This window comes from Sus scrofa, chromosome 6 (assembly GCF_054392235.1).
Source record: "Sus scrofa isolate SSC_HxYL_T2T_F1_AM1 chromosome 6, Sscrofa_HxYL_maternal_Yorkshire_Landrace_v2.0, whole genome shotgun sequence".
Lineage (NCBI taxonomy): Eukaryota > Metazoa > Chordata > Mammalia > Artiodactyla > Suidae > Sus > Sus scrofa.
In genome coordinates this window covers 61560332-61587812 of record NC_139388.1, presented here as the reverse complement: position 1 = coordinate 61587812, position 27481 = coordinate 61560332, and the positions used below count along the sequence as shown (strand labels likewise).

The following is a 27481-nucleotide window of genomic DNA, read 5'->3' as shown; positions in this document are numbered from 1 at the left end:
ACATAGCAAACACTTTCAACGCCCAGTGGTTCTACCCCTACGCTCTTGACGCAGGAGTTCTTGGAAGCAGACCCGTATCATATAGAATGTAGGCAGTATCTACATTTACAACACTCATGAAACATGCAGACAAGAGGTGATGAGCAGACAGTCAGTCCTAAGTACTCAGACTCAGGTATCATATCCTTTATTCTCATGTAAACAAAGCACTGGATTTGAGTTTTATAAAAGCCACAGCAAACCACATTCCCTTTAACTTTTTATTTTGAAATAATTACAGATGCACAGGAAAGCACAAAGGCAGTAGAGGTCCTTAAAAGCTTCATCTAGTTTTCTCTGATAGTTACATCTTACATAAATTCACTCTGTGAACACAGTAAACAAATGTGCATCTAAAATCACTGAGAAAATATTTCTACCTAAAATCTATCACTGGCCTGGAGATTCTTACAAAGATGAAGAAACACATGTTTGAATATCAAATCTTTGGACCTTAACCTTCACCTAGTGAAGGAAAGGAAGATACAAAATGGAAAGAGAACACTTCCCTAAGATTCTAATCTTGGTCTATGATAAGAAGACCATTTCTACTGCTAACTAGAGGCCATCAGTTCATTCCCAATGACCAACATTTCTCTTCTGGGAGATGCTACAGAAGTTAGGCACTAGTTACACTTACCATTTCAACTGAAATTCAATATTCTCCACTACTGTTAGTTCCAACTAAGAAACATTTACTTTTTACCTTCATGAAGAGCCTTCTAAGAGTTGAATACATAACACTGAAAAACTCTTACAATATTAAGAATCACTGCTATGAAGCTCAGTAACATCCTCATTCTTCACAAATCCTGGGAGGTGGAACTACAGCTATTTTTATTCTAAAGAGGAAAACTTAAGCACAGGGAGTTCAGTGATTTCACTAAATTCACACCTTGGTGAGCAGCAGAGACGGTGACTTAGGATTTAACCATTACAATAAAGCAGGATAGCTATGTTCTAATTATCTAGGTCTATATTGTTGTTTTCATAACTTTGCAGCGTGTTTATTTTTCGGTTTTGTTTTGTTTTTTTTTTGGCTGTGCCCACGTCATGTGGAAGGTCCCAGGACAGGGATCAAACCAATGCCACAGCAGTAACCAGAGCCACAGCAGTAACCAGAGCCACAGCGGTGACAACACCAGATTCTTAACCCACTGAGCCACCAGCGAACTCTTGTCTTCATGTTTTCAATTAGTGGTATGTTATTTTATAATTTTAGCCATGACACGTTTCCATTTATGAGTAGATTTTTCTATATGCCAATACTAATTATGCACCAACATTTGAGATCATAATAGAATGCAGATGCTCGGACTGCAACAGAGAACAAAAGGAACATGGCCTGTGACCAATTTGGATTTAATGACTTTAAGACTAGTTCAACATCATGGTAGCAGAGGAACTCTTCATACCATGAAAAGAGAGGGTGGTAACTAAAACTGGAATTACTGAACAGTCTCATGATGCCTGAAGGATGGTACATAAAACACTCCTATGCAATTACAGCAAAGCTGTAGGATGCAAGGTTAACGCACCAAAGTTAACTCCTTTCCCACATCCCAGCACTGAATACGTGGAAGTGAAAATTAAAGACGAATCATCTTTTACATTGGGATTGGGGGGAAAAAAGTTCCTTTGAGGATGTGTTTCATCATGGCAACACGAGAGGTCTGTGACGAGATGACATCATTAACTGATTTTGAACCTCAGACTGAAAGTCACTTAAAATGCAGCCTTATAAAGAAATCTAAAACTATTTTAACAACTGTTAGTTAAGTGGGCCTTTCCACAGATGTCCTTGATCCTTTGACCCCACCCCATCTCCTGCACTTTAAATGATTTGCACTTTTAATTACTCTGAAGACTGTAGTATGATTTGATTAACTTTCAAAAAGGACTAGACTTAGTTCTCCCTGTGTAGAATCCCAATACATGGGACATTCCTAAATCTGCTTAAACAATTTACCTCACTCACTATACCTGTAAGAGTTTTCTGCATTATGAAATCTTCGGTGATCCTGAGGCCGGGGCATTTCCTGAAGGCCCTACCATAGGCTTTTGTGAGTTTTTTTCCAATACAAATTCTCTCCTCCCTCCACATGTGCGCGCCTTTAATAAAAACCTTACCCCACACTCGACGTCTTTTTCTTCGCTCTGTGTATATTCTGGTGTCTGTTGAGGCTTGAGTACTGCTTAAAGGCTTTGTCACATGCATAACATTTGAAGGGCTTCTCCCCAGTATGAATCCTCTGATGAACTATGAGACTTGAATTCTGACTAAAGGCCTTGCCACATACATCACATTTATATGGCTTCTCTCCAGTGTGAATTTTCCTGTGTTGAATAAGGTTGGAACTCCCGGTGAAGGCTTTGCCACACTCGCTACATTTGTAAGGTTTTTCTCCAGTGTGAATTCTTTCATGACCCCAAAGGTGTGAACGAGTGGTGAAACCTTTACCACATTCACTACACTTATAAGGCTTCTCTCCAGTATGGATTCTCTTATGCTGAGCAAGATTTGAATGCTCAGAAAACGCTTTGCCACACTCGTCACATTTGTAAGGCCTCTCTCCAGTATGAGTTCGCTCATGACCCCAAAGGTGAGAACGTATCATAAAGTCCTTACCACATACATTACATTTATATGGTTTCTCTCCAGTATGAATCCTCTGGTGCCTTGTGAGGTTTGAGAATCTGTTAAAGGTTTTGCCACAATCATTACACTCGTAAGGTCTCTCCTCAGAGTGAATCCTTTGGTGATTAGCTAAGACTGATAAATGGCTAAAAGTCTTCCCACAATCATTACACTTGTGTGGTTTTTCTGTACTGTGTGTTTTCTGACGTCGTTGTGTATGCAATGAAACATGCATAAAAGCCTCCTCTTTTTTATTACAAGTGTTGGTTTTGACACCAGAAGGAATTATTTGAGGTGGTAAGAATGAGGAACGATTTTTGATAGACTTCTCAACTTGATTACATTCATAAACTTTCTCTTTGGTTTGAAAAATCTGCAGTTCACCTAGCTGTGAATGTAAGCTTACTCCAAGCCTATTTCCTAAACATTGCAAAGATTTGTTTCCTGAAGAGCCTATGTCATTTCTTAGTTCCTCATTCACACATGACTGGTGATGAGACATACTTCTTACAGAAACATTCTGCTTTACAGGAAAATTATTCTGGAATTTACGATGTTGATTTCTTCTACCTGTGAGATTTTTGCAAGAGGCTGTATTCACTCTTTTGTCACTTTTTTCTTCACATTGCCACTGATTCTCAAACTGGTGCATATTCTGTTGGACCTCCCTGAAGTCAGAATCATCAAAGTTATGACTTACAGGTCTTTCAAAACCCCGTGTCTGAACTAATTCTCCATTATTAACGTCCTCTTTTGGTGATAATTCTTTGATCGCACATCTGGGAGATATACCTGTAAGATATAAATAATCACAGGCCTCCTATTAACCACAGTTGGGAGATATTTTATGCTGAAAAATATATCACACCAAAAGTGTTCAACAATCACGACCAACAGACTTATCAAGCTTCCCAACCATAGTCTGAAAATATTTATAAACACAAATGAAAAATGATTCCTCTATAAAGAAAGGGTGATTACAGGCAATTCAAATTATTTCCAGGGGGTACCTATTTTCAAATGCTCTGTTATCAAAAGTTACAACAGCCCTGAAAGAAGGAATTTTTTTTTCCACAAGCATCCTAAGGCATACATCAACTCATGAGAGTCATACAGCTGTCTCACATTTTAAAAATAAAAAACAGATAAGCAAGTTAATTATTGAGTACTCGTACACAATATTAAAGCAACATTTAAGAGTTCCCTGGTGGTCTAGTGGTTAGGCTGCAGCACTCTCACCACTGCAGCCCAGGTACAATCTCTGGTCTGGGAACTAAGATTCCACACCAAGCCAGTGCATGTCACAGGGGAAAAAAAAAAAAAAAAAAAAAAAAAAAAAGAATAACAAATATTACTCTGAATACTTGCTACACAACTATATCCATGCACAACAGGCACACTGCAACATAAACAATTAGTATACCGTGCTTATATTACATATGTTAAAAAATATGTTAATCAAATGGCAATCAATATTTGTAGCAGGCTGAGACAAATCCAGCCATAAATAATAAGCATTTATATCTGTGAAATAAATAAATGTGAAATCCACAGAGTATACATATATATTCACCTATAAGGATAAAAGAAAGGACACATCTCAGAAGGAGCATGCAACAGGAGAGCTCAAAAACATGTTGAAAACCACTGATTTTGAAATCAGAGGGCCAAGGAAGTATATAACGTTACAGAGATTAATGGTGGGGAAATGTGACATCGAAAAATGACAAAGCAGGGAGCTTCAAATGTACTCCCTGTATGAAACAAGAAATGAATTCACAAAAACCATCAAAATCAACTTTATAAGAACTCTGGAAATTAACCAGAGGTCTTCAGTGACCAGGAACACTCTTCACCAAGAAAACAGGAGCTGTTTTTATTTACTTTGGCCCATCCCTATTCCTCCGCTAGGCAGTGGCCTTGAAGATGGCAGCCCACAATTTGGTACAGGTTTCCAGAACCAGAAGTAACAGAACTGACCTTATAAAGAATTTTGGCTGGTGTTTTGTTTTGGTTTAATCTGCTTGGTGGAGCCCTGAAGGACTGGCTCAAAGTATTTGCTTTTATTGGCCTGCCTCAAAACTATACCTATGTGGAAGTGCTAACCTGAGGGCTTGGGATGTGTTAGCCCCTGTTACCTTGGGCAAGGGGTAACAACTGAGGCAAACAATGGTCAAAGTGAAAACCCTGAGAAAAAAATCAGGAAGTGATTTGCACTAGGGAATAACAGCTCTGAAAATCTCCCTCGGGAGTTCCCATCGTGGCACGGTGGAAATGAATCAGACTAGGCACATGAGGTGGCAGATTCGATCCCTGGCCTTGCTCAGTGGGTTAAGGATCCAGCATTGCCCTGAGCTGTGGTGTAGGTCACAGACTCTGCTGGGATCCCCAAGTTGCTGCGGATGTGGCACAGTCGGCAGCTGTAGCTCCGATTGACCCCTAGCCTGGGAATTCCATATGCTGCAGGAGCAGCCCTAAAAAGCAAAAAAAAAAAAAGAGAGAGAGAGAGAGAAGAGACCTGAGAAGCTCCTAGGCCCTTACCTCCAGCTGACCATCAGATTCTCTGCAAGTAGGAAATGAAGGCTAAGGCAGAACTGTGAGGTCTTTGCCTAAGTATTTAAGGCATGTTTCAACACACACAGCTCATCTACAAGGGTAAGGTGGTTTTGTTTTCGTTCCAGATGTTTAAAGGAAATCTGTCAAATCACTAACTAACCAATAAGCCAACAAAACCTTAAGTGACCACAAATAGCAATGAAAACACATCACACAAAATTAGTTGAGAGAAATAAAGAAACACACAACAGTAATAATCACAAGAAACAAAAAGTCAAGTAGGGGAGGAGGGGATTATAATTTTCCAAAGTTTGACTGTATTCAAAATATCCCATTTTTTTAAACAAAAAATTATAGAGCAAGCAAAGTAACAATAAAGTATGACTCATACAGAAAACCGAATAATAGCATAAACTGTCCATAATGGAGCCCAAACTTCAGACTCACTAAACAAACACTTTAGATCAACTATTTAAGCTAAAGAAATGAAGAACAAAGAACTAGTGAAAATAAGGAAAACAATGCGTAAACAAATAAGAGAATAATAATAATTATAAGCAAGTGATAGAGATTATAAAAAGAAACTAAACAGAAATTGTGGAACTGAAAAGTAAAATTACCAAAATGAAATATTTCCTAGAGAGGGTAACATGAGATATGATCACGCAGAAGAGAGAATCAGCAAACCTGTCGGAGGATTCATTGAAATTACCCAGTCCAAGGAGCAGAACAAAAAAGATTACATATAAATGAACAGAATCTAGGAAACTGGTAAAGAAGACAAAGTATATTGGAATAAATATGGTCAAAACATTCTTGAATGTGAATAAAGACACGAATCTACATAGCTAAGAACTGAATGAACCACCTGTAGGAAAACTCAAAGAGATCCACACCGTGACAAATTATAATCAAACTGTTAAAAGACAAAGGGAAGGAAGCCAGCAAGAAGGTATTCATCATATACAAAAGAGTCACACTAAGATTAAAAGCAAAAGATTCTTAGACACTAAGATTCTTAGCCAAAACCATGGAGTCCAGAGATAATGGGATGACTTAAAGTACTGACAGAGGGGAAAAAAAAAAACTGTCAACCAATTCTATCTCCAACAAAACCAATATTTAAAAATGAGGGAGAAATTAAGACTTTCAAGGTAAAAGATGAAGGATTTCCTTTTGACTAGACCCGCCCTATATGAAACAAAAGAGAGAACACTTCTTTAGTTCATTCTCTGAGGCCAGCATTACTCTGATACCAAAGCCAAACAAAAACACAAGAAAAGAAATTACAGACTAATATCCTTTATGAATACAGATAAAAAAATCAACAAAATACTAGCCAATTGAATATATAGCACACTGAGATTACACATCATAGGAGTTCCTATTGTAGCACAGGAGAAATGAATTCGACTAAGAACCATGAGGTTGCGGGTTCAATCCCTGGTCTTGCTCAGGGGGTTAAGGATCCGGTGTTGCTTTGAGCTGTGGTGTAGGTAGCTAATGCAGCTCGGATCTGGCATTGCTGTGGCTGTGGTGTAGGCCAGCAGCTGTAGTAGCTACAATTGACCCCTAGCCTGGGAACCTCCATATGCCATGGATGTGGCCCTAAAAAGAAAAAAGAAAAAAAAAAAAAAGACTACACATCATAAACAAGGGGGCCTTATTCCCTTACTTCAACATTTAAAAACCTATCAATGTAATAAGCTACACAGTAACAAGAAGGTGGAAAAAAAAAAAACATATAATCATTCTCATGGTAAGCAGAAGACACATGTGAAAAAAATCCAGAAACCTTTCATAATAAAAACACTCAGCATATCAGAGTTCCCACTGTGGTACAGTGGGTTAAGAATCTGACTGTAGCAGCTCAGGTCTCTGTGGAGGCAAAGGTTCAATACCCAGCCCAGCACAGTGGGTTAAAGGATCTATCATTGCCACAGCTGAAGCTCAGATTCAATCTCTGGCCCAGGAACTTTCAAATGCTGCAGGTGCAACCATATTAAAAACAAAACAAAACAAACTCAGCATATTAAAAAAAGAAGTGAACTTTCTTAACCTGATAATTTATGAAAAACCCACCGCTAATATCATACACAGTCAATGGCGAAAGAATAAAAGCTTTCTGCCTAAGATAAAAACATAAGATACGGATGCCCACTTTCACCACTGTTATCCAGTTATCCAACACTGTACTGGAAGTTCTACTCAAAGGAGATTAGGCAAGAAAAAGAAATTAAAAGTACACAAACTGTAGAAGAAAAAGAAAAATTATCTCTATGTACAGATGACACAATCCTATATAATGAAAATCCCACAGAACACACACACAAAACCCACTAGTCATGAATCTTCCCAGCAGAGTTGCACAGTATCAACACATGAAAATAATTTTATTTCTAAATGCCAATAATGAACAATCTGAAAAGGAAATTTAGAAAATAATTCCATGTATAACATCCAAAGAATTAAACACCTAGGAATAAATTTAAGCAAGGAGGTGAAAGACATATAGACTGAAAACTACAAAACACTGCTGGTAGAAATTAAAGACCTAAATAAATGCAAAAATAGTCCACGTTCATGGATTGGAAGATTTCGGGGTTTTTTTTGGTTTGTTTTTTTTTTTTTTTTTTGCCATTTCTTGGGCCACTGCCGCGGCATATGGAGGTTCCCAGGCTAGGGGTCTAATCGGAGCTGTAGCCGCCGGCCTACACCACAGTCACAGCAATGCAGGATCCTTAACCTACTGAGCAAGGCCAGGGATCGAACCTGCAACCTCATGGTTCCTAGTCAGATTCGTTAACCAACGAGCCATGACGGGAACTTCGATTTCGTATTTTTAAGATGATAATATTCACCAATATGGTCTATAGATTCTATGTAAACACCAGAAAAATTCCAAGAACATCTTTTGGAAAAATGGAAGAGATGATCAAATTCATATTGCAAAGTGCCCTGAATAGTCAAATTAATACTGAAAAGGATATGAGGAGTTCCCCTTATGGCTCAGCAGAAATCAATCTGACCAGTACCCATGAGGACACACGTTTGATCCCTGGCCTCGCTCAGTGCGTTAAGGATCCAGCATTGTCATGAGCCGAGGTGTAGGTCACAGATGTGGCTTGGATCTAGCATTGCTATGGCTGTGGCATAGACCTGTGGCGACAGCTCTGATTCGACCCCTAACCTGGGAACCTCCGTATGCCATGGGAGCGCCCCAAAAAGACAAAAAAAAAAAAAAAAGAAAAGAAAAGAAAAGGGTATGACATACGCAGAATAGATAAATTCAGAGAGAGAGAAGATGCAGACTGGGAGTTTCCAGGGACTGGGGCCTGAGGAAAAAGTAGAGAAAGTACTTGATGGGGAATGAATGCTAACTTGGAGCAATGAAAATACTGGGGAACAAGAAAGAAATGGTAGTTGTATAGCTGGTAAATGCACTAAATGCTACTGAACTGTTCACTTTAAAATGGTTAATTTTACATTATGTGAATTTCACCATAATTGTTTTTAATAACTAACAATCTAAGTGATTCATTTCACATTTTAAAAATACATTTACTAATGTTGATATGTTAAAATTTTAAGGCTAATTCTCTTTAGAGTATACAAAAATAACTGTCTTTTTTGCTGACGTCTTCTAATTATCTGAAGTTCGTTATCTGTGGGTCTATTAACAATCCCTCACATGAAACAGACATGAGGTGAGGGGTGCTCATGAGTAGACATGCTGTTACCATCAATTTATTTAAAAAGTTAACATGCACTTGCCGAAATTTAACAAATTCTAACTTGAGAAAGATCATCAGGACAACATAAATAACCTCTTAAGAGGCATATGACCGACAGAAAGGAATGACTTCCAATCAATAAAGATGGTATTCTCAGCAGCATTTCAGTGCAGAGACAGTTTCTGGCAGTTCCAGGGGATCCACGGAGGTGGCTGGGCAGAGGTGATCAGCAGTGGAAGAAGCCACCGACAGCCAGAGAACAACAGGAGAGAACACTGATATGCATGAACCAGGACAAGGTGAATTGTACACAGAATCAGCTTCAGGGGAAGCCGGGAAACAAAAGAGTGTTCGGGAGTTAATCAAAAAGTGCCATTTCCAGAACTTCAGAAATTTTGTGAAAAACAGTCCTAAGTAACAGTGACGAGGTTCATCGAGTGCAAGACACTGGCCAGGTTTCCTACAAAATGACACGGTACAATAAAGCGTTTCAGCCAAAATACAGAAAGCCTGTAAAATTCACATAAAAGCCAGAAAGCTATGTTTAGAAAACTTACACTATACTACAGAAAAATCAAGGTATCTTATATAACAAATTATGGCCCAAAAATTTAACTGCATTTCTGGGATGAAAACAGTCTAAGTTAATAACAAAAGCATTCTCTGAAGATATACAATATTCCCAATTTTAAAAATCCAAATTGCTTAAAGAGGAAAGTATTTGTTAGTAAGTAGGTACTAAATCAAGCAAAACACTAAAAAACAGACAAACAAACAAACACCTGTGATCATTGCAGGTTCACAAAACCCCAGAAGTTAGAGTTTTGGGGAAAACTCCTGATGAGCCACAACCCTCCACACTCAAGAAGGAAATCTTATAAAATATATAAACAGCATTCGTCCCTTACCCCAAAAGCTTCGCAAAGCACAGCTATAAAACAGAGAACACTACGCAAGTCATCAAAAAAATGTAACCAATGATTATATAAATGAAAAGCAAATTCATTTATAATACACAGAAATGTGCAATATGAAAGCAACAGTGTTTTAGGAGTTCCCATGGTGGTGCGACAGGATGGGTGGCATCTTGGGAGCACTGGGACGCAGGTTTGATACTGGGCCCCGCACAATGGCTTAAGGATCCAACATTGCTACAGCTGCAGTTTAAGTTGAGCCGGTGACTCAGATGTGATCCCTGGCCTGGGAACTCCATATGCCCCAGAGCAGACAAAAAAAGAAAAAAGAAAGTAACTGTGTTTTAAACAAAACAAACAGGGTAGAATTCGATAATGTAGGACTCATATGACTTCATAAATCCCCTCAAGAAGCATCAAAATCCTCTCTGTTCTGGAATTAACAATGGCATGCACAGGTAACGAACACTGCGGTGGGAACACAGTCTAGTCAAGGGTCTCACCGACGCGGGGTTCAGAAGTTGGCAATTTTCTCCCGGGAATAAATCCCGACACTCGAGACAGCCCCAAATCAAAGAGGATGATCATTAGGGTACTTAATCAACTCTGCCGTGCTGCCCTTGAGACACTTGGGTGACGATTCACAAAAACCAGAAGGACAACTGGAACGAGTGCCAAGCTCTCGTGACACTATCTCAGCAGCCTGGCACCTGCGGGCCATGCTACTCAGTTACTTCAGCAGGCACTTCCCCACACAGCAGGATGACACGGTAACATATAAATCAAAGCCTTCTCCACTCAGAATTTTCTTTTACCCAGTTAAACTCCCCATGGGAGACATCACCAGAAGTGGTCCAGCACCGAAGGCGTGGGTTATCACGGCAGAAAACAGAGGGTGACATTTCAGACACCGAGTAGGTGTATTTCAAAAGCAAGCTACACGTGCAAAAATCATAAAAACTCAAAAAAATATGCAGTCAAGTAGAGCCTAAGTTTTTGCATATCCCCACACTAAGTAGGAGCAGCAAGAGGGAGAAAGATAAACGATAGGAGAGTAAAACAAGGGGTTCAGACTTGGCAGGGTGCTAACATGCGTCCTGGGCCCATAAACCCCAGGCTGTGCCTGAGATGTGGTCCCCACGAAGGACTGGGGATCGAAGAAAGGTTCTCCCTTGGAGTTGCCATGTGGCTCAGTAGGTTAAGGACCCAGTGCTGTCACCGCAGCAGCTCACATCACTGCTGTGGCGCAGGTTCGATCCCTGGCCCTGCAACTTCTACATGCCATGGGTGTGGCGAAAAGAAGGTGGGGGGGGGAGGTTCTTTCTGTCCACTGCATTTCCAGTGCTGCTGAGTAACAATCTCGAAAGAGTCACGCTATTCCCATTGCACATGCTGCTCCCAGCGACAAAGGCAGAAACGAAGAAGGCTGAGGCACCTCAACAGGCAGAGAGGTCTTGAGACAGGCCCAGCCACTCGCATGGGGCCCCAGATGCAATGGACAAGCAGCCAACAGCCAAGGTTCCAATACCCAAAAGAAGGTCCTTCAAGTACACAAAATAGGATGGAAGCTGGGGGACATGAGCTAGGACCAGGGGGACCTGAGCTCTGGCGTGTGTGGAATGAGAACCAAGTACAGCAGGAGAAGCCACCCCCCAAAGTCAAAATACCAACAGGGTCACAGAGGGCAGATAACAGAATGTTGCAGGTCAGGATGAAGACTCTGTCTTTGCGAGGAGCTGGAAGGCCAGTGGGATGGGAGGAAACCTTGAGGCAAATGAGTAAGAGAAGAGGGAGAACCATTTCCTTCAAGAGCTCACAGCAGTTAACTTCAGGAAGAAGTTCCTAAAAAATACTGGATGAAACAGCCACCTCTTTGCCACCTGCATTCCTGTGTTCCCATCTTTGATATATTCCCACCCACCTGTTATTTTTTTCCCCCAACAACTTTCACCTCACCCTTCAGAAGCCAGGGCTCTTTCTCTCTCCCTTGCTCCAAACTGGAAATAATATTACCTCAGCAAGAAAGATTCCCAGAGTTCCCATCGTGACTCAGTGGTAACAAATCTGACTATTATCCATGAGAATGTGGGTTCGATCCCTGGCTTCGCTCAGTGGGTTAAAGATCTGGCAATGCCATGAGCTGTGGTACAGGGTGCAGTCAAGGCTCGGATCCTGCACTGCTGTGGCTGCGGTGTAGGCTGGCAGCTGCAGCTCTGATTCGACCCTTAGCCTAAGAACTTCCATATACCACAGGTGCAGCCCTAAAAGCAAGAAAGAAAGAAGGAAGGAAGATTCCCAACTGTAGGAAAAAAGGTAAATGATGTGCTGTGGCTTTTCCATAATACAATCCCAGCCCTTTGCTCAGCTGAGGGAGACATTACAGAGATAGAATAATATTTCACAAATTTGTTCAATGACCGTCTTCTTCCAAACGCTTTAAGAATATTTTGAGGAGTTCCCATTGTGGCTCATTGGTAACAAATCCAACTAGGAACCATGAGGTTGCGGGTTCGATCCCTGGTCTTGTTCAGTAGGTTGGGGATCCGGCATTGCCGAAAGCTGTGGTGTAGGTAGCAGACGCGGCTCGGATCCTGTGTTGCTGTGGCTCTGGTGTAGGCCAGCTGCTACAGCTCTGATTAGACCCCTAGCTTGGGAACCTCCATATGCTGCGGGGAGCAGCCCTAGAAAAGGCAAACACACACACACGAGTGTTTTCTGAGTATACAGATATGTAGCTCTCTTCTAAGAACTACAAAACCAAAAGTGCAGGAATAAAACCAGGCAGATATTTTAAGGTTTTGCCGTAAGGTCTGGTGCTTAGTCAACTTCCAGAACCACTATCACCTAACAGGAAGTGGGCAGATCTTCGGAAGCAAAGGGAGATTTAAATTCTAGACACTTTGTAGTATCTCATTTCTGAATCAAAGATATCAAAGACATCCAAGGGCAGATCCCAACTTCAGAGGGAAGTTACCCTCACCCACGGAGAGCAGGTTCCCGTAGGTCTCCAGCATCACGTCCCAGAACAAGGCCCTCTGGTCAGGGTCCAGGCAGTCCCACTCCTCCTGGGAGAATTCAATGGCCACATCTTTGAATGTCAATGGTGCCTGAAATGAAAAAAAATTTTTACCAAGAGCCTGGAAGGACAGCCTTATCTTCACACAAAATGAGAAGAGGAGGGAGGTATCAGGGTCAATTATACAGAATTACGTATGCTGACAGAGCCACAAAAGAGAATTCTGAGCAAGTAATACTCTCTAATTTTATTATATTTTTCTATCAAAGGATGCCAAATCCACTAAACCACTAAATTACGGAGGAACTCTGAACGCAAGAAAAAAATATACGTACAATTGAAAAAAATCCAACAGGGTCATCTATACGCAAGTCTGAGATATTAGACACCAAATGGTAATTTCCCAATGAGGGAGAGTAAGGTCTTTAAGGATGACGAAGTTCACATTAGCTTTAAAGCAAGGTGAGAACTGAAAAAAAATGATGATAGTTACAGCAATAACTAAAAGTACTGTGGGGTAAGCATTATTCTAAACTTCTGTTAAGTATTAGCTCATATACCAACATAGCATCCAATTAGAGAAAGACTTGTCCCCACCTCACAGGAGACCCAACTCTGTCATGGAGATGCTAAGAAACTCGTCTCAGGTGAAACAGTTAATAAACAGCAGGGCCATCACCTGAATAAGGTTGTGTGGCCTTAGAATAGAATCTACAGCATCCGTATGATGACACACTTATTTCCTAACAGAGAAAACCTGCAGCAAGTTCAAGGCTGAAAACATGGAGCTAACTGAAGGTCAATCATACACACGTAGAGCCACACACACACACAATGAGTTACTACTCTTACTGCTCATAACTCACTGACACGGGAGGGAAGACAAAAAATTAAGGACATGGAAAAGCACGTAAGGCATACTTTCAAAGCTAAAATAAACCAAAGACAATATGATGATGTTTTACACACCGGGGCTCCTGCTCACACAGCCAAGGGTGTGCATACAAACATAAACACTGAAATTCACCGAAATAAAAGAGGCAGTATCTAAGCGACATGTTTAAAAACTGTATCTTCATTTTCTATTCCCTTTTACTTGTGCATTTCAGCATTGTGGGTACAACGACCCTGTATAAACTGTACTAAACTAAATTCAGATGGTCAACATTGGTCTATAGTAGCCGAGTTATTTTAAAACACTGCAAAAACTAAAAAAACCACATTAAAAATTTAACTTCGAGCTCCATAAATATAGTACATAAAAACACCAAAGAGAATCTACACGGCAATGAGAGAAGGTGGAGGGAAGACCCTGGGGTGGGTGCAAGCAAACCTGTCAGGCGGCTTGCTTGAGAGCGAGAGATTATCAAATCTGAAATGGCATTTCAGGACGGAGAGGACTGACCAATAAACCAAGAATAAGATTTTACCTGAGAAAGTGTCATTCCTGACTCTTTTTTTTCTTTCCTCTTCGTCCTCTTCAGGGCTTCCTTCTCAGTCTTGAGATGTCGATCCTGAGTGTCAAAATATGCTATTTAATACTCCGGATCAACACTCCCATTTCCTGTGCCACAACCACACACACAGGGAAGACCTCACCATGCGGAATAGACAGTCCTCTGCTGCTCACTGTCCCAGGACGAATTAAGGGACAATACATTCCCACAGGGAAACTAACAAGTGAGGTTTCTGACCCCTTGCATCAGAACACACTCCCCTCCTGGCTAAACCCACACAGAAGCTGCAGCAGCGGGACTCTAGGAAAGACTCTCTTCCCCTTGAAGTCACAGACCCCATCCTGACCAAACTCCACGCAGAAGATAACCCCTCTCATCTCTCTCAGGATTAGGGGCTGGTTTCAGTTCTCAGAAACAGAGGAGCCAGAGCCTTGGTGTTCAATACTGAATACAGACTGGACTACTTGAGGCTATTTTAACATCACTGAGGCTGAGCCCCATTCAGCCCTGACCTAGAGGAAAATCTATGGAAACGGGGCATAAATGAGGTATCTGCAAAACGCCTCAGCAATTCAACGTGAAGTCAGCACTGAGAACCATTCAGAGGGGTCAACCCTGGCACAACTTCCACCCTGTGGCCCTGCTCTCTTCCGGGGCAGTATCTGCACAGTGGAAGGAGAAGGAGCAAAGAGAAACATGCAGAGAGGGCATTACAGGCTAGGGCTGGGATAGGAGTGTGGCTGGAAAGTCAAATGAGAGGGTCAGAAAAGGCCCCACTGAGCATATGTGTTATTAGAACTGGCTGAAAAAGGGTTGCAAATGGAAGCTACCCTGGTTAGCAAATAACTGTAAAATACACAAGCCTTATAAACAGGAGTTTTGCAACTGCCATTCTCATCTCTAAAACTGAAGCAAATAAGCGAATTTTGCATTAAATTGATAATAAAGCCACAAGTCAATGTATCACAACCTAATCAGCCATTTCCCATCAACTCACCACTCATCCAGAATCAGGTTCTCCTTCTTTCACTCTAGTACATATTTCAATGTCTCCCTTTCCTTGCTTCTCTCCAGTGTTTTTCCTTTTCTGTTTCCTCTCTCACCCCGCCTACTCCTTCTCCCTTTTTCCTGTTCCTTTCCTTACACCTGTTTTGCACAAGTCCTGAAACCTATTTCAATTTCTGCCTCTCCTTCTCCCCACTCTGGTCCCAATCTCCATACATATTTGCCTTTTCCTGCCCCCATTTCTGTGTTCCCTCTGCTCTTCACTACACCGTCTTTCCTCTTACATCCCCTCTGCCCAGACTCACTGGCCCCCCCAACTGGCTTGGCGCTCTCACTCTGCCATCGTTCAGTCCCTGCACTCAGCTCCCCTAGCCTTTTTATCCTAACCATTTTGTCTGAGGTGCCTTGACCCGTGTGGTCCCCACTTCTGCTCACCAAGGGCCCCTTTCCCTAATTTGCTCCCCTTCGTCTTTGTGGAGCTCCTCCTCCTCCTCCTCTACGCATCTCTGTTTTCTTACCTCATTACTACTCTCGCTTTGTCTCCTTGCAAGTCTTTCAGGCATCTTCTATTTTGCCTTCTCTTTGGGGGCCACCTCAATGATTTTTTTCTCCTTTTCACTTGTCTATTTGTCCTCATTCATCCTCTGTCTCTTTCTCCTGATCCTCCTCACCCCCGCCTCCTACCGCATTCCCGGCTTCCACCTTTGCAATCATCATCACACAAAGCCCCTGATCCCAAGAGGAGGTGACGACGTGGTCTTGGGACCCCTCGAGTTCTGCAATCCTAAATCCTACCGTACTGAAAAGTGTGCTCTTCCAGGACACTGGATCTCTTGGGGGGGGGGGGGGCGGGGGGCGGGGGGCGGGGGGGGGGGGTCCTGCAGAATACGAGGGCCAGGGAGAGAATGCGGGCCTCTATAGGGGCCAAGAGGCGAGCATTGGGGCAGAAGCGTAAAGCTTTAGAAACTCTCTCAAAAGTCCAGGGAGGAGTTCCCGTCCTGGCGCAGTGGTTAACGAATCCGACTAGGAACCATGAGGTTGCGGGTTCGGTCCCTGGCCTTGCTCAGTGGGTTAACGATCCGGCGTTGCCGTGAGCTGTGGTGTAGGTTGCAGACGCGGCTCGGATCCCGAGTTGCTGTGGCTCTGGTGTAGGCCGGTGGCTACAGCTCCGATTGGACCCCTAGCCTGGGAACCTCCATATGCCGCAGGAGCGGCCCAAGAAATAGCAAAAAGACAAAAAAAAAAAAAAAAAAAAAAAAGTCCAGGGAGCTCCTTTGTGACGCAGTTTCGATCCCTGGAACTTCCACATGCTTCAGCCACCACCACCGCCCCGCCACCCCACCCCCCCAACAGAAAGAAGTCTATCTCCCAGGACTTTAAAAGGCAGCGAGGATTGGGAGAGGTGGTCGGTGAAGGGTTTTACAGGAAAAAGCGGCAAGCGGGTCTAATGGCCCGAAGGCCTTAGATTTTAACCGAAAACGAAGGCCAACCCCCGACCCAAGAGCAAAGCGGTCAGGCTTGGGCATCTCACCGGCACTCCTGAACTTACCGAAGGTAGGAGGCGTGGGTGCCGGAATTTTAACGTCCGTAGCAACCCCAAGACCCCAGGTGTGTAAGACTGTGGACTGTGAAACCCAGGTTTAAACTTAAAAGGCCGAAACCAAAGCCCGCCACACGACCTTACACCCGCAGAAGCCTCTTCCGGTCTGCGAGGCTGCGCGTGCGCACTGCTTCCCGGGAACCCCGGAGGCGGGGCCCAAGCAGAGATCCACCGGAAATGGGCCTGGATAGGGGCCAGGCCTGGGCGCGGGCAGTGGGGGGGGCGGGGCCTGGGCTCCCCTCAGCGCTTCGCGGGGGCGGAGCTTCTTCTGAGTTTGGATCAATTTGAATTTATCTCAGGAGCTCGGCTGATCTTTGCTTTTTTTTTTTTTTTTTTAAGGACTGCACTACCAGCATATGCAAATTCCCGGGCTAGGGGTCGAACAGGATCTGCAGCTGCTGGCCTACGCCACAGTCCCAGCAACTCGGGATTGGAGCTGCGACAATGACCTACACCACAGCTCGCTTACACCACAGCTACCACAGCTCACAGCAAGCCGGGATCCCCGGCCCACTGAGCGAGGCCAGGGATCAAACAGCATCCTCATAGATACTAGTGGGATTAGTTTCCGCTGCACCACAGGTAACACCCTCTTTGCCTATTTTAAACTGACCTTGCAATTTAAGGTGTAAACTTAGAGTTGTGTGGGCCACTTGCTGAAAACAGGTGGAAAACGTTTTTGTTTTTGTTTTCAGCTGCAACATGGAATCCAAGCGGCATCTTAGACTTAACACCGCAGCTTGTGGCAACGCAGGATTCTTCACCTACTCTGTGATCCACCTCACACACTTGAGGACACCATATCAGGTTTTTAACCGGCTGAGGCACAACAGGTACTCCTGAGAATAGGTTTCATCAAATCACTTTTGCAAAGGAGAGAAGATGCCTATCCTGCTTGAGTGACAAGGGTAACTCTGAGGTCAGGGAACACTAACCTGCATCTGGAGTCAATGTAGGGCGATGGGTGGATCCAGTGATAGCTCCTCAACTAGAATTTAATTTAAGCAATATAATTAAGGAAGGAGTGCAACTGTCTGTGCCCAAAATGCAAACTGGAATGTTAAATGCAAAACGCTACCGGTGGGAAATGGGCCCACCGCATGGGCATCTATCAAAACATCATATCCACTTCCATTTCCCACTCATCCTGTGCTCAATCCGTGGTCAGTTCCAGAAACTTTTATAGGGACAAGCCTGGATAGTGGGAGGTAAAGGAATGAGGCATGTAATGATTTAGGTCACCAGCCACTATTTTAAAAAAATTAAAAAGCAAAAATCGATATAAACTGTGTTGCTCATTTTAGTACTTGCTGTTCTATTCCACACCTGAGGTGAATAAAATCAGATACCTTTGAGAGAACCTGTTATGTTGTTATAATTTGTCAGTAATTTCTGAATAGCCTTTTTAATTCACTTTACATTTATCCAAAGGTCACTAGGAAGAATATTAATAAAAATACTGTTTTTATATTTTAGCCCTTTTATTTTGTTTCTCAATGTTCAGATATATTTCTCAGGTAAAGATAACAAATCCTGTATGTGCTCTTTAGAAGACTACTGAATTTGTTTTCACCTTAACAAGGGGATGTCGGAGTGCCCCTTTTGGCTCAGCAGGTTAAGGACCCAATGTAGTCTCTGTGAAGATGTGATTCAATCCCTGGCCGCTCAGTGGGTTAGGGATCCAGCATTGCCACAAGCTGTAGCATAGGCTGCAGATGCAGCTCCAATTCGACCCATAGCCTGGGAACTTCCATATGCCACAGGTCCAGCCATAAAAAGAAAAAAAAAAAAAAAAAGGGTGGGGTGTCTATATTAGTTGACATAAACCCTAAAGGAAACAAAACTAGATTTGTCAAATTTCCAATGGTTTCATTTATACATTCAATAATATTTAAGGCAATATGAATGAGTTAATATTCACCATGAAATGTTTCAAATCCCTACATGTAGAGACTTCTCTCCAGAAGAATTTTTTTAATGCAACAGGAGCATTTTGAATAAAAAGCCTTTTAACATATTAAGTTTGTAAGGTTTCACTACAGTATACATTATATGATGTTTCATAAATTTTAAGCATTGGTTATAATTTTTCAGGGTTCATTACATTTGAATTAACTAATACTTAGTAAGGCCTAGCAAACATTACCCATAAATTTGAAAGATTTCACTCTCAAAATAGTATTCTGGTGATCTCTCAAGGATTGAATTTTGGATGAGAACTTTGCCACACATGTAATTTTTTTTAAGTTTAAGATTGTTTGGCATTTATTTACTGATGTTTAGTAATTTCTGCCTTTAGTGACCACGTATAAATAAGAATACCTTCAGCTTGCCAGCATTAGTCATAATTCTCTCAAAACTTCTGCAATCTTTTTGGGTTTTGCCTTTATCAACTTTTTCCTTCTCTCTTCTCCTTGGAACACATTTTCAATGCCTACTTGAAACTGTATCTACCAAACTGCAATTCTCAGACCTCAAATAAAGCTCTTCTTTGCAGCTCTGCTGTGAATTTTGTTGGACACCTTCCACAGAAACTGGAAGACAGGGATGCTATCTTCTTTGATGTTTCCATGTCAAAGAGAAGACTCTTAAGTCCTTGGAAGATATTCTTGGCTTATAATGCTGATAAAAGATCTGCCTTATTTCCAAAAGGATTTCTATACATGTCAAAGGAAGGAGAAAGTACAGGTTTTCTAAAGCACTACAAAAAAACATGGGGAAGGATCTCTTCCCTTATTTTCAAAAGGGAGTCTCATTTTTTAATTTATAACTGTTTCTATATTGTTGAGTATTTTTTCCTACTTAAATCTCTTTCCTGACCTCCAAGACACATCCCTTTTGCTGTTCAAAGCCCTTACCAGAAAGACAGTTTCATGCCCCTCAAACTCTCTGTCTTGCTCCTCTAGGCTCTTTAAGGGCAGTGCCTGCTGCCATGCCCCAAGTGCAGCCCTGGACACTGCATCCTCTCCCTGGGCCTGGAATTCTGTAGCTCCCATTTCCTCCTTTAGAGTTCCCATCCTCAAGTTCTCCTGGGTAGGGACCTGCCTCTCCCCAGAATTCACCTTGGCAGCCACTGCTGTCAGTAGTCCCCTGACCCCTATGCTGAGAAAGGCGACAGGTTCCTCTTCTGTGATACTCTTCTGTGAGTTAGTGTCTGTTCCACATTCAATACTGTGCCTTTAAGGGGGAAAAAATGTCTGTGCTCAACCACTGAAGAAAAGTTTTCTTCCAAGGCAGTGGGCTTTTCTTTGATGGGAGATTTTTGATAACTGACTCCATCTCCTTACTTGTCATTACTCTGTTCAGATTTTTATTTGTGATTCAGTCATGGTTGTTTATTTCTAGAAATTTATTTTTTCTAGGTTATCCAAATTGTTGGATTGTTTCACAGTTGATGATCTTTTTAATTTTTGTTATCTGTTGTAATATCTCCTATTTCATTTCTGATTGAGTCTTTTTTTTTTTTTTTTTTGTATTTTTGCCTTTTCTAGGGCCACACCCGCAGCACATGGAGGTTCCCAGGCTAGGGGTCCATTCAGAGTTGTAGCCACCGACCTACACCAGAACCACAGCAATGCAGGATCCGAGCCACATCTGCGACCTACACCACAGCTCAGGGCAACACCAGATCCTTAACCCACTGAGCAAGGCCAGGGATCAAACCCACAACCTTATGGTTCCTAGTCAGATTCGCTAACCACTGAGCCATGACAGGAACGCCGAGTCTTTTTTTCTTAGTGTAGCTAAAATTTTTATCAACTTTACCTTTTCAAAAACCAGACCTTAGTTTCCTTAATCTTTTTTTTTTTTTCCTGGTCTGTTTTATTCCCGTGATTTTTGATATTTCCTTCCTTCTACTTCAGCTTAGTTTTTTTCTTCTTTATCTTAGTCCCTTAAGCAATAAAGTTAGGTGGGGTTTTTTTGCGGTTTTTTGGTTTTTTTTTTTTTTTTGTCTTTTTAGGGCCGCACCTGTGGCACATGGAGGTTCCCAGGCTAGGGGTCCAATTGGAGCTGCAGCTGCCAGCCCACGCCACAGCAACGCCATATCTGAGCCACATTTATAACCTACACCACAGCCTACAGCAATGCCAGATCCCTAACTCACTGATTGAGGTCAGGGATCAAACCCACAACCTCATGGTTCCTAGTCGGATTCATTTCTGCCGCGCCACAACAGGAACTCCTGGGGTTATTTTTGGGGGGTTTTTTTGTTTGTTTGTTTGTTTTAACATGGGCATTTATTGTTATCAATTTCCCTCTTAGAATTGATTTTGCTGCATCCCATAAGGTTTAGCATGATGTATTTTCATTTTCGCTTTTTTAAGATATAGATTTCTCCTTTGAACTCCTCTTTGACCTATTAGCTGCTGAGGAGCATGTTAATTTCCCTATCTTTGTAAATTTACCCCTTTTTTGCCTTTTTAGGGCCACATCTGAGGCATATGGAGGATCCCAGGCCAGGGGTCAAATCGGAGCTACAACTGCCGGCCTACATGACAGCCACAGCAACATGGGATGGAGCTGCATCTGTCACCTACACCAGAGCTCACGGTAATTCTAAACTCTTAACCCACTGAGAAAGGCCAGGGATCGAACCTGAATCCTGATGGATCCTAGTCATGTTCATTAACCACTAAGCCATGACAGGAACTCCAAATTTACCATTTTTAATCGTTTTTCTCGTGTTAAGACACTGTGGTTGGAAAAGACTCTTGGTGCTTCAATGTCAAGTGCATATATATTACAACTGTTACATCCTCTTGATAAAATGACTCCACCATTATATAATGAACTTGTCTCTTATTACAGCTTTTGATTTAAGTTTTTGTCCAATATAACTAAAAACTACTCCTGCTCTTTTGTTTCCACTGCATGGAGTATCTTTTTCTAGCTCTTCACTTTAAGCCTACACGTATCCTTAAATCTGAAAGTCTGAAGTGAGTCTCTTGTAACCAGCATGCAATCAGGTCTTTTTTTTTTTTTTAACCCATCCAGCCATTCTATTTCTTTTGATTAGAAAATCCAATGCATTTACATCCAGAGTAATTATTGATAGGTAAAGACTTAGTAATGCCATCTTATCAGTTTCTTTTCTGGCTGTTTTGTAGTTCCCTTGTTCCTTTCTCTCTTGCTGACTTCCTTTAGGAATTGGTGGCTTTCTATAGTAGCATGCTTTAATTCCCTTTTCATTTTTTGTCTACCTACTGTAGGTTTTTGCCTTGTGGTTACATAACCACAAAAGGCTTACATAAACCATCTCATTCATAAAAGTCTATTTTACACTGATAACTTTGCACAAAATAATTTACCCTTTAATACTCCCTCACATGTTTTTGATGTCACAACTTAACTCTTTAATTAGTATGTTCATTAACAAATACTGTACTTACAGTTTTAATACTTTTGCCTTTTAACTTTTATACTTGAGCTAAGTGGTAACATACCACTATATTACAATATTAGAGTATACTGAATTTAACTATATACTTAACTTTACTAGTGTGTTTTCTATTTTTATGTTACTAATTGGCTTTCTTCAGTTGAAAGATCATTAAGGATATCTGGACATTGATCTTTAAACTGAAGAAAGCCAGTATGTCCAGGTATCCTTAAAATACTTTTTCTTGTGAGCCATGCTTTCATGGTTTTGCTTTTTTGTTTTTTGCATTCCTCAAATCTTTGTTAAAAATTGGTGTTTTAAATATAATATCAAACTCTGAAAATCACAGTTGTCTTCTTCTTCTTTAGGGTTTTTGCTGCTTGTGGACTATAATTGGTTTATTGATTTTTCCAAACTAAGTTTGTAATGACCATCTTATATATGATCAATGTAGTCTTTTTCCATTAGCTCAGTAATCATATTGTGGTTTGACACAGATTTCATTGAATGCCTGGAGAAGAAAGTTTAAAAAGGAAGGAGAGAGAAAGGGAGGGAGGATGGAAATAAGGAAATAAAAAAAGAATTGAGAGAGGGAAAGAGAGAGAGAGAAAGAAAGAAAGAATGAACGAAAAGGAAGGAAGAAAGAGAGGGGAAGGAAGAGAGAAAGAAGGGAGAGAGGGAGGGAGGAAAGAAAGATGGGACAATTGGATATCTAGATGCAAAGGAATAAAGCTGAACCCCTACCTCCCATCCTATACAAAAGTTAACTCAAAACAGGTCACAGTACTTAATGCAAGAACTATAAGTATAAAATACCTGGAAGAAAACATACGTATAAATCTTTCAGCCACTGGGGTTAGGTAATAGTTTCTTAAATATTCCACCAAAAGTGCAAGCAACCACTCCCCAAAATAAAGTTTCATCAAAATTTAAAACTTGTGTCAAAGGACACTATCAAGAAAGTTAAAAAAAAAGACAATCCACAAAACAGGAAGCAATATTTGTAAATAATATCTGATAAGGAGATTATTTATTATATCTAGTATATATAAAGAATTCTTAAAACAATCTAAAAAAGACAAATAACTTAAAATTTGTATAATCTTTGAATAGATATTTCTCCAAACAAGATACACCAATGACCCACAAACACATGAAAAGATGCTCAAGATCATTAGTCATTACAAAAGGCAAATCAAAACCACAACAAGATAACCACTTCATACCTGCCAGGACAGAAAATAACTGTTGGAGAAGTGGAGAAATTGAAACACGTGTGCATTGCCGGTGGGAACACAAACTGGTGTCACTGTTTTAGAAAAGTCTGGCAGTTCCTAAAGAGATAAAAATTGAACTATCATACTCTGATGACAGTAATTCTAACCCAATAAAATATGTCACACATGTGACACATGAAAATACATGTCAAAAAAAAAAAAACCTGTAAATGAACAGTCAAACAAGCATTTAAATAGCCAAGGAATGGAAGAGTCCAAAAAACTTGACACAATGAAGAATTATTCAGCCATAAAAAAGGAATCAAGTAATGATACATGTTACAACATGGATGAGCCTTGAAAATATTTTCACTGAAAGACGGTAGGCACAGAGACCACATACAGTGTGACTTCATTTATATGAAATATCCAGTAAAGGGGCAGAAATTACACTGGTGGTTTCCAAAGGGGTGGGAGTGAAGAATGCTAAAGGGTATGGGGTTTCTTTTGGGGGTGATGAAAATGTTCTGCATTTAGTGCTGACAGTTTCACCAAACTGTGAATATACAAAACCCACTTACTTGTCAAGGAGTCAGTTTTATGTCATGTGAATTATATATAGACTGAACAAAAATCTAATTTATACACTGAAGTCAGGAAAACACTCCAATCTACTGACTCTGCCTGGAAGACCTTGGCAATAAAGAGCTCAGTATTCACTGGAACAATGAAATCAAGGGATAACTAATAATAATGGCAAGAAGGGATATAATCAGAGATAATTTTAAGGTAAAATAAGCAAAATTTTAACCAGAATGCCAGTGTGACTTTCAGATACCAACAGGTCTCCTGCCTCCACATTACAAGATTTCACTTCATCAACCTGTATTATTCCAGTTCTTTATCTGAACTAAAGACATTCTTCACATTCACAGAGCATCTGCTTTGTACCTAACATTGTTATATAAGCATTATTTTATATTGTAAAAGTTTCAAAACAACCAATTTGTCTAGGTATCCTCCAAATGTTTTACTGACCACAGAGATAGAATGCAAACTAGATAAATAACGTAAACTAGATAAAAAAAAGATGTGAAGAAAACAGTGGTATGGAAAAATTTTATGAGAACATAAAAATAAACTTTAAAACAGTTGAAAAACAACCACGAACCTAAAGCTGATAACCATAATCTCAAATTGAGATTTTTATAGCTTTGGAAAACTTGGTCTCCCAATAAATTACTAAATCACATTTACTGTCTGATAAAACATTTCTACACATTACTTTCATAAAATTACCACAAAAATACCATAGGTAATTTATCTGAACAGTATTTAAACAATTATATTGTATAAAAGGTCTTATATGTCCAGAAGAAAGTAACATATAGTGTTTTTTGTTTGTTTTTGCTGGGGGTTGGGTGGCTGCACCCAAGGCAGGTGTAAGTTCCCAGGCCAGAGATCACACCCATGCCACAGCCATAACCCAGGCCACAGCACTGACAACAAGGGATCCTTAACCTACTGAGCCCCAGAGAACTCCAGAATGTTACCAGCATGAGGAAAATTGTGGTCTTTGCCAACCAAGGAGTGAGAAACTTCAAGCATAAACATTTACTGTTGCATTAGTCTGACTTCATTTTTTATTGTTTCACCACTAACAGCTTTCCAGTCTCCCACACCTCTCTGTGGTCTACCCAACATCAAGGCACAATAATTAGAAAACCCGAGGTTCCTTTCTTCGGCAATAGTGGAAAATTTAAACCACATTTAGGTACCCTCTCTTCAGCCCCATCCCCTAACCACCACAAAAATCATCAAAACTGAAGTAAAGGGTTCCTAATACATTAATCATGATGACTTAGATCAGAGTTTCACATCTATGATATGCCACTCAACCTTCCAATCAAATTTATACTATATTGTATTATGTTCTCGCTCTTCCAAGAAACTTTAAACATGACTCTCACCTAATGAAATACGCTCTTTCATCTGAGTAAACCCTTCCCAGAGACCTTCATAGTGACATATGAAACAACACTAATGAAGGTTTAACATAAATAGATTTCAAAACTCAGGGTAAAAATCATCAAAATGGAGCCTTTTCAAGAAACTTCAAATAATAAATGAGGATCAAAGGACTTTTCCACAGGTATCCTTATAACTTTGACAGTTTTTATGATTTTTATTTTTCATTAATAAACAGAATTTAACTTGAGTAACTTTTTTTTTTTTAATGGCCACACTCACAGCATATGGAAGTTCCTGAGCCAAGGATTGAATCCAAGCCTCAGCTGCGACCTACACCACAGCTGCAGCAACAGGATCCTTTAACCCACTACACCGGGCCAGGGATCAAACCCACACCTCCACAGCCACCAGAGCAGCTGCAGTTGGATTTGTAACCAACTGTGCCACAGCGGGAACTCCGAATTTGAATAACTTTTGATAAGAACTTACTTTCCTCTAGTATGAATCATCTGATGTATATATAGCCTTTTGTGAGAAAATGGTTAATTTATCATATACATTACTTCTAAGATTTCTCTTCAGTATAAACCTTACTGCGAATCCTATGGTCTGACCATGTCTAAAGGCCTAGCCACATCCATCTGTATGCTTCTCTCTCATACAAAATGTCTCAGGACCCAAAAAGTATCATGTGATAAAAGCTTAACACATTCATTACATTTATAAGGTTTTTCTCCCATAGGAATTCTAACATTACATAAGGCTTGATCTTTAGACAAACGACCTGCCATATTCATTATGTTTATATGGTTTCTTTCAAAGATGTATATTCTGTTGCCTAGTTAAGTGTAAGCCCTAAAGGCTTTGCCAAATATATGACTTTTATATGGTTTCTGTTCAGCATGGACTCTTTCAATGTTGAGTCAGGCTTCAACCTGCATTAAAGGTTCTGCCACACATATTTGCGAGGTTTCTCACCACTACGAATTATCTGATGATCTCCAATGCAGGATCTTTGGATAAAAGCACTGCCACATATATTAATCCAGGTGAAATCACAGGCCCACCCATCAGTAAACAGGCTGCCTAAAGACCCCTCAGGCACACAGCTGCCTCTAATCTCACCCAGAGACAAAGCCCCACCCACCAGCAGGATAGGAATCAGCCCCACCCACCAGCAGGATAGGAATCTGCCCCACCTATCAGTGGACAGGCACCAGTCTCTCCCATCAGGAAGCCTACAGCAAGCCCCCATACCAACTTCAGCAACAAGGGGGGAAGACACCAGAAGTAAGAGAGGCTACAACTCTATTGTCTGCAAAAAGGGCACCACACCAAAAACCTTTAAAAATGAAAAGACATAGAACTATAGCTCAGATAAAGGAGAAAGAAAAAACCCCAGAAAAACAGCTAAGTGATCAGAGGATTTTCAGCCTCCAGGAAAAAGACTTTAGACTGTTGATGCTGAAGATGATGCAAGACATTGGAAATAAACTGGAGGCAAAGATTGGTAATTTACAGGAAACACTGAGCAAAGAGATTCGACATTTAAAACTTAAGCAAGAAGAGATGCAAAATACAATAACTGAAATAAAAATTCATTAGAAGCAGCCAACAGCAGAATACAGGAGGCAGAAGAACAAACAAGCAAGGTGGAGGACAGATTAGTAGAAATTATGGATGCAGAACAGAAAAGAGAAAAAAGATTGAAAAGAAATAAAGAGACTCTCAGAGAACTCTGGGACAACGTTAAACTCACCAACATCCGTATTATAGGGGTGCCAGAAGGAGAAGAGAGGGAGAAAGGGACAGAAAAAATATTCCAAGAGATAACAGCCAAAAAATTCCCTAACATGGGAAACAAACCACTCACTCAAATCCAGGAAGCACAATGAGTACCATATAAAATAAACCCAAGGAGGAACACCCTGAGACACATATTTATCAAAATGAC

The 27481-nt window shown here is 40.9% G+C and overlaps 1 protein-coding gene and 1 long non-coding RNA gene across 2 annotated transcripts; one reads left to right on the top strand and one right to left on the bottom strand.

The window, feature by feature from the left end:
- Positions 1-257: 257 nt before the first annotated feature.
- LOC100624495 (zinc finger protein 677) lies at positions 258-17069 on the bottom strand. The gene is made up of 4 exons (XM_013991866.3): positions 16909-17069; positions 14328-14411; positions 12862-12988; positions 258-3469 (listed from the first exon to the last, which is right to left on the bottom strand). Exons 2-4 carry the CDS (start codon positions 14340-14342, stop codon positions 2166-2168), a joined length of 1446 nt encoding a protein of 481 aa, XP_013847320.3. The 5' UTR covers positions 14343-14411; positions 16909-17069; the 3' UTR covers positions 258-2165.
- On the top strand, positions 17048-18237 carry LOC146402441 (uncharacterized). The gene is made up of 2 exons (XR_014806625.1): positions 17048-17541; positions 17655-18237. It is a non-coding gene; the product is annotated as an uncharacterized LOC146402441 (long non-coding RNA).
- Positions 18238-27481: the final 9244 nt, after the last annotated feature.

Coding starts and splice junctions, on each gene's coding strand:
- LOC100624495 (XM_013991866.3), bottom strand. Junction 3,470..12,861: donor CGGGAACCTGCTCTCCGTGG/GTGAGGGTAACT, acceptor TATATCTTACAG/GTATATCTCCCAGATGTGCG.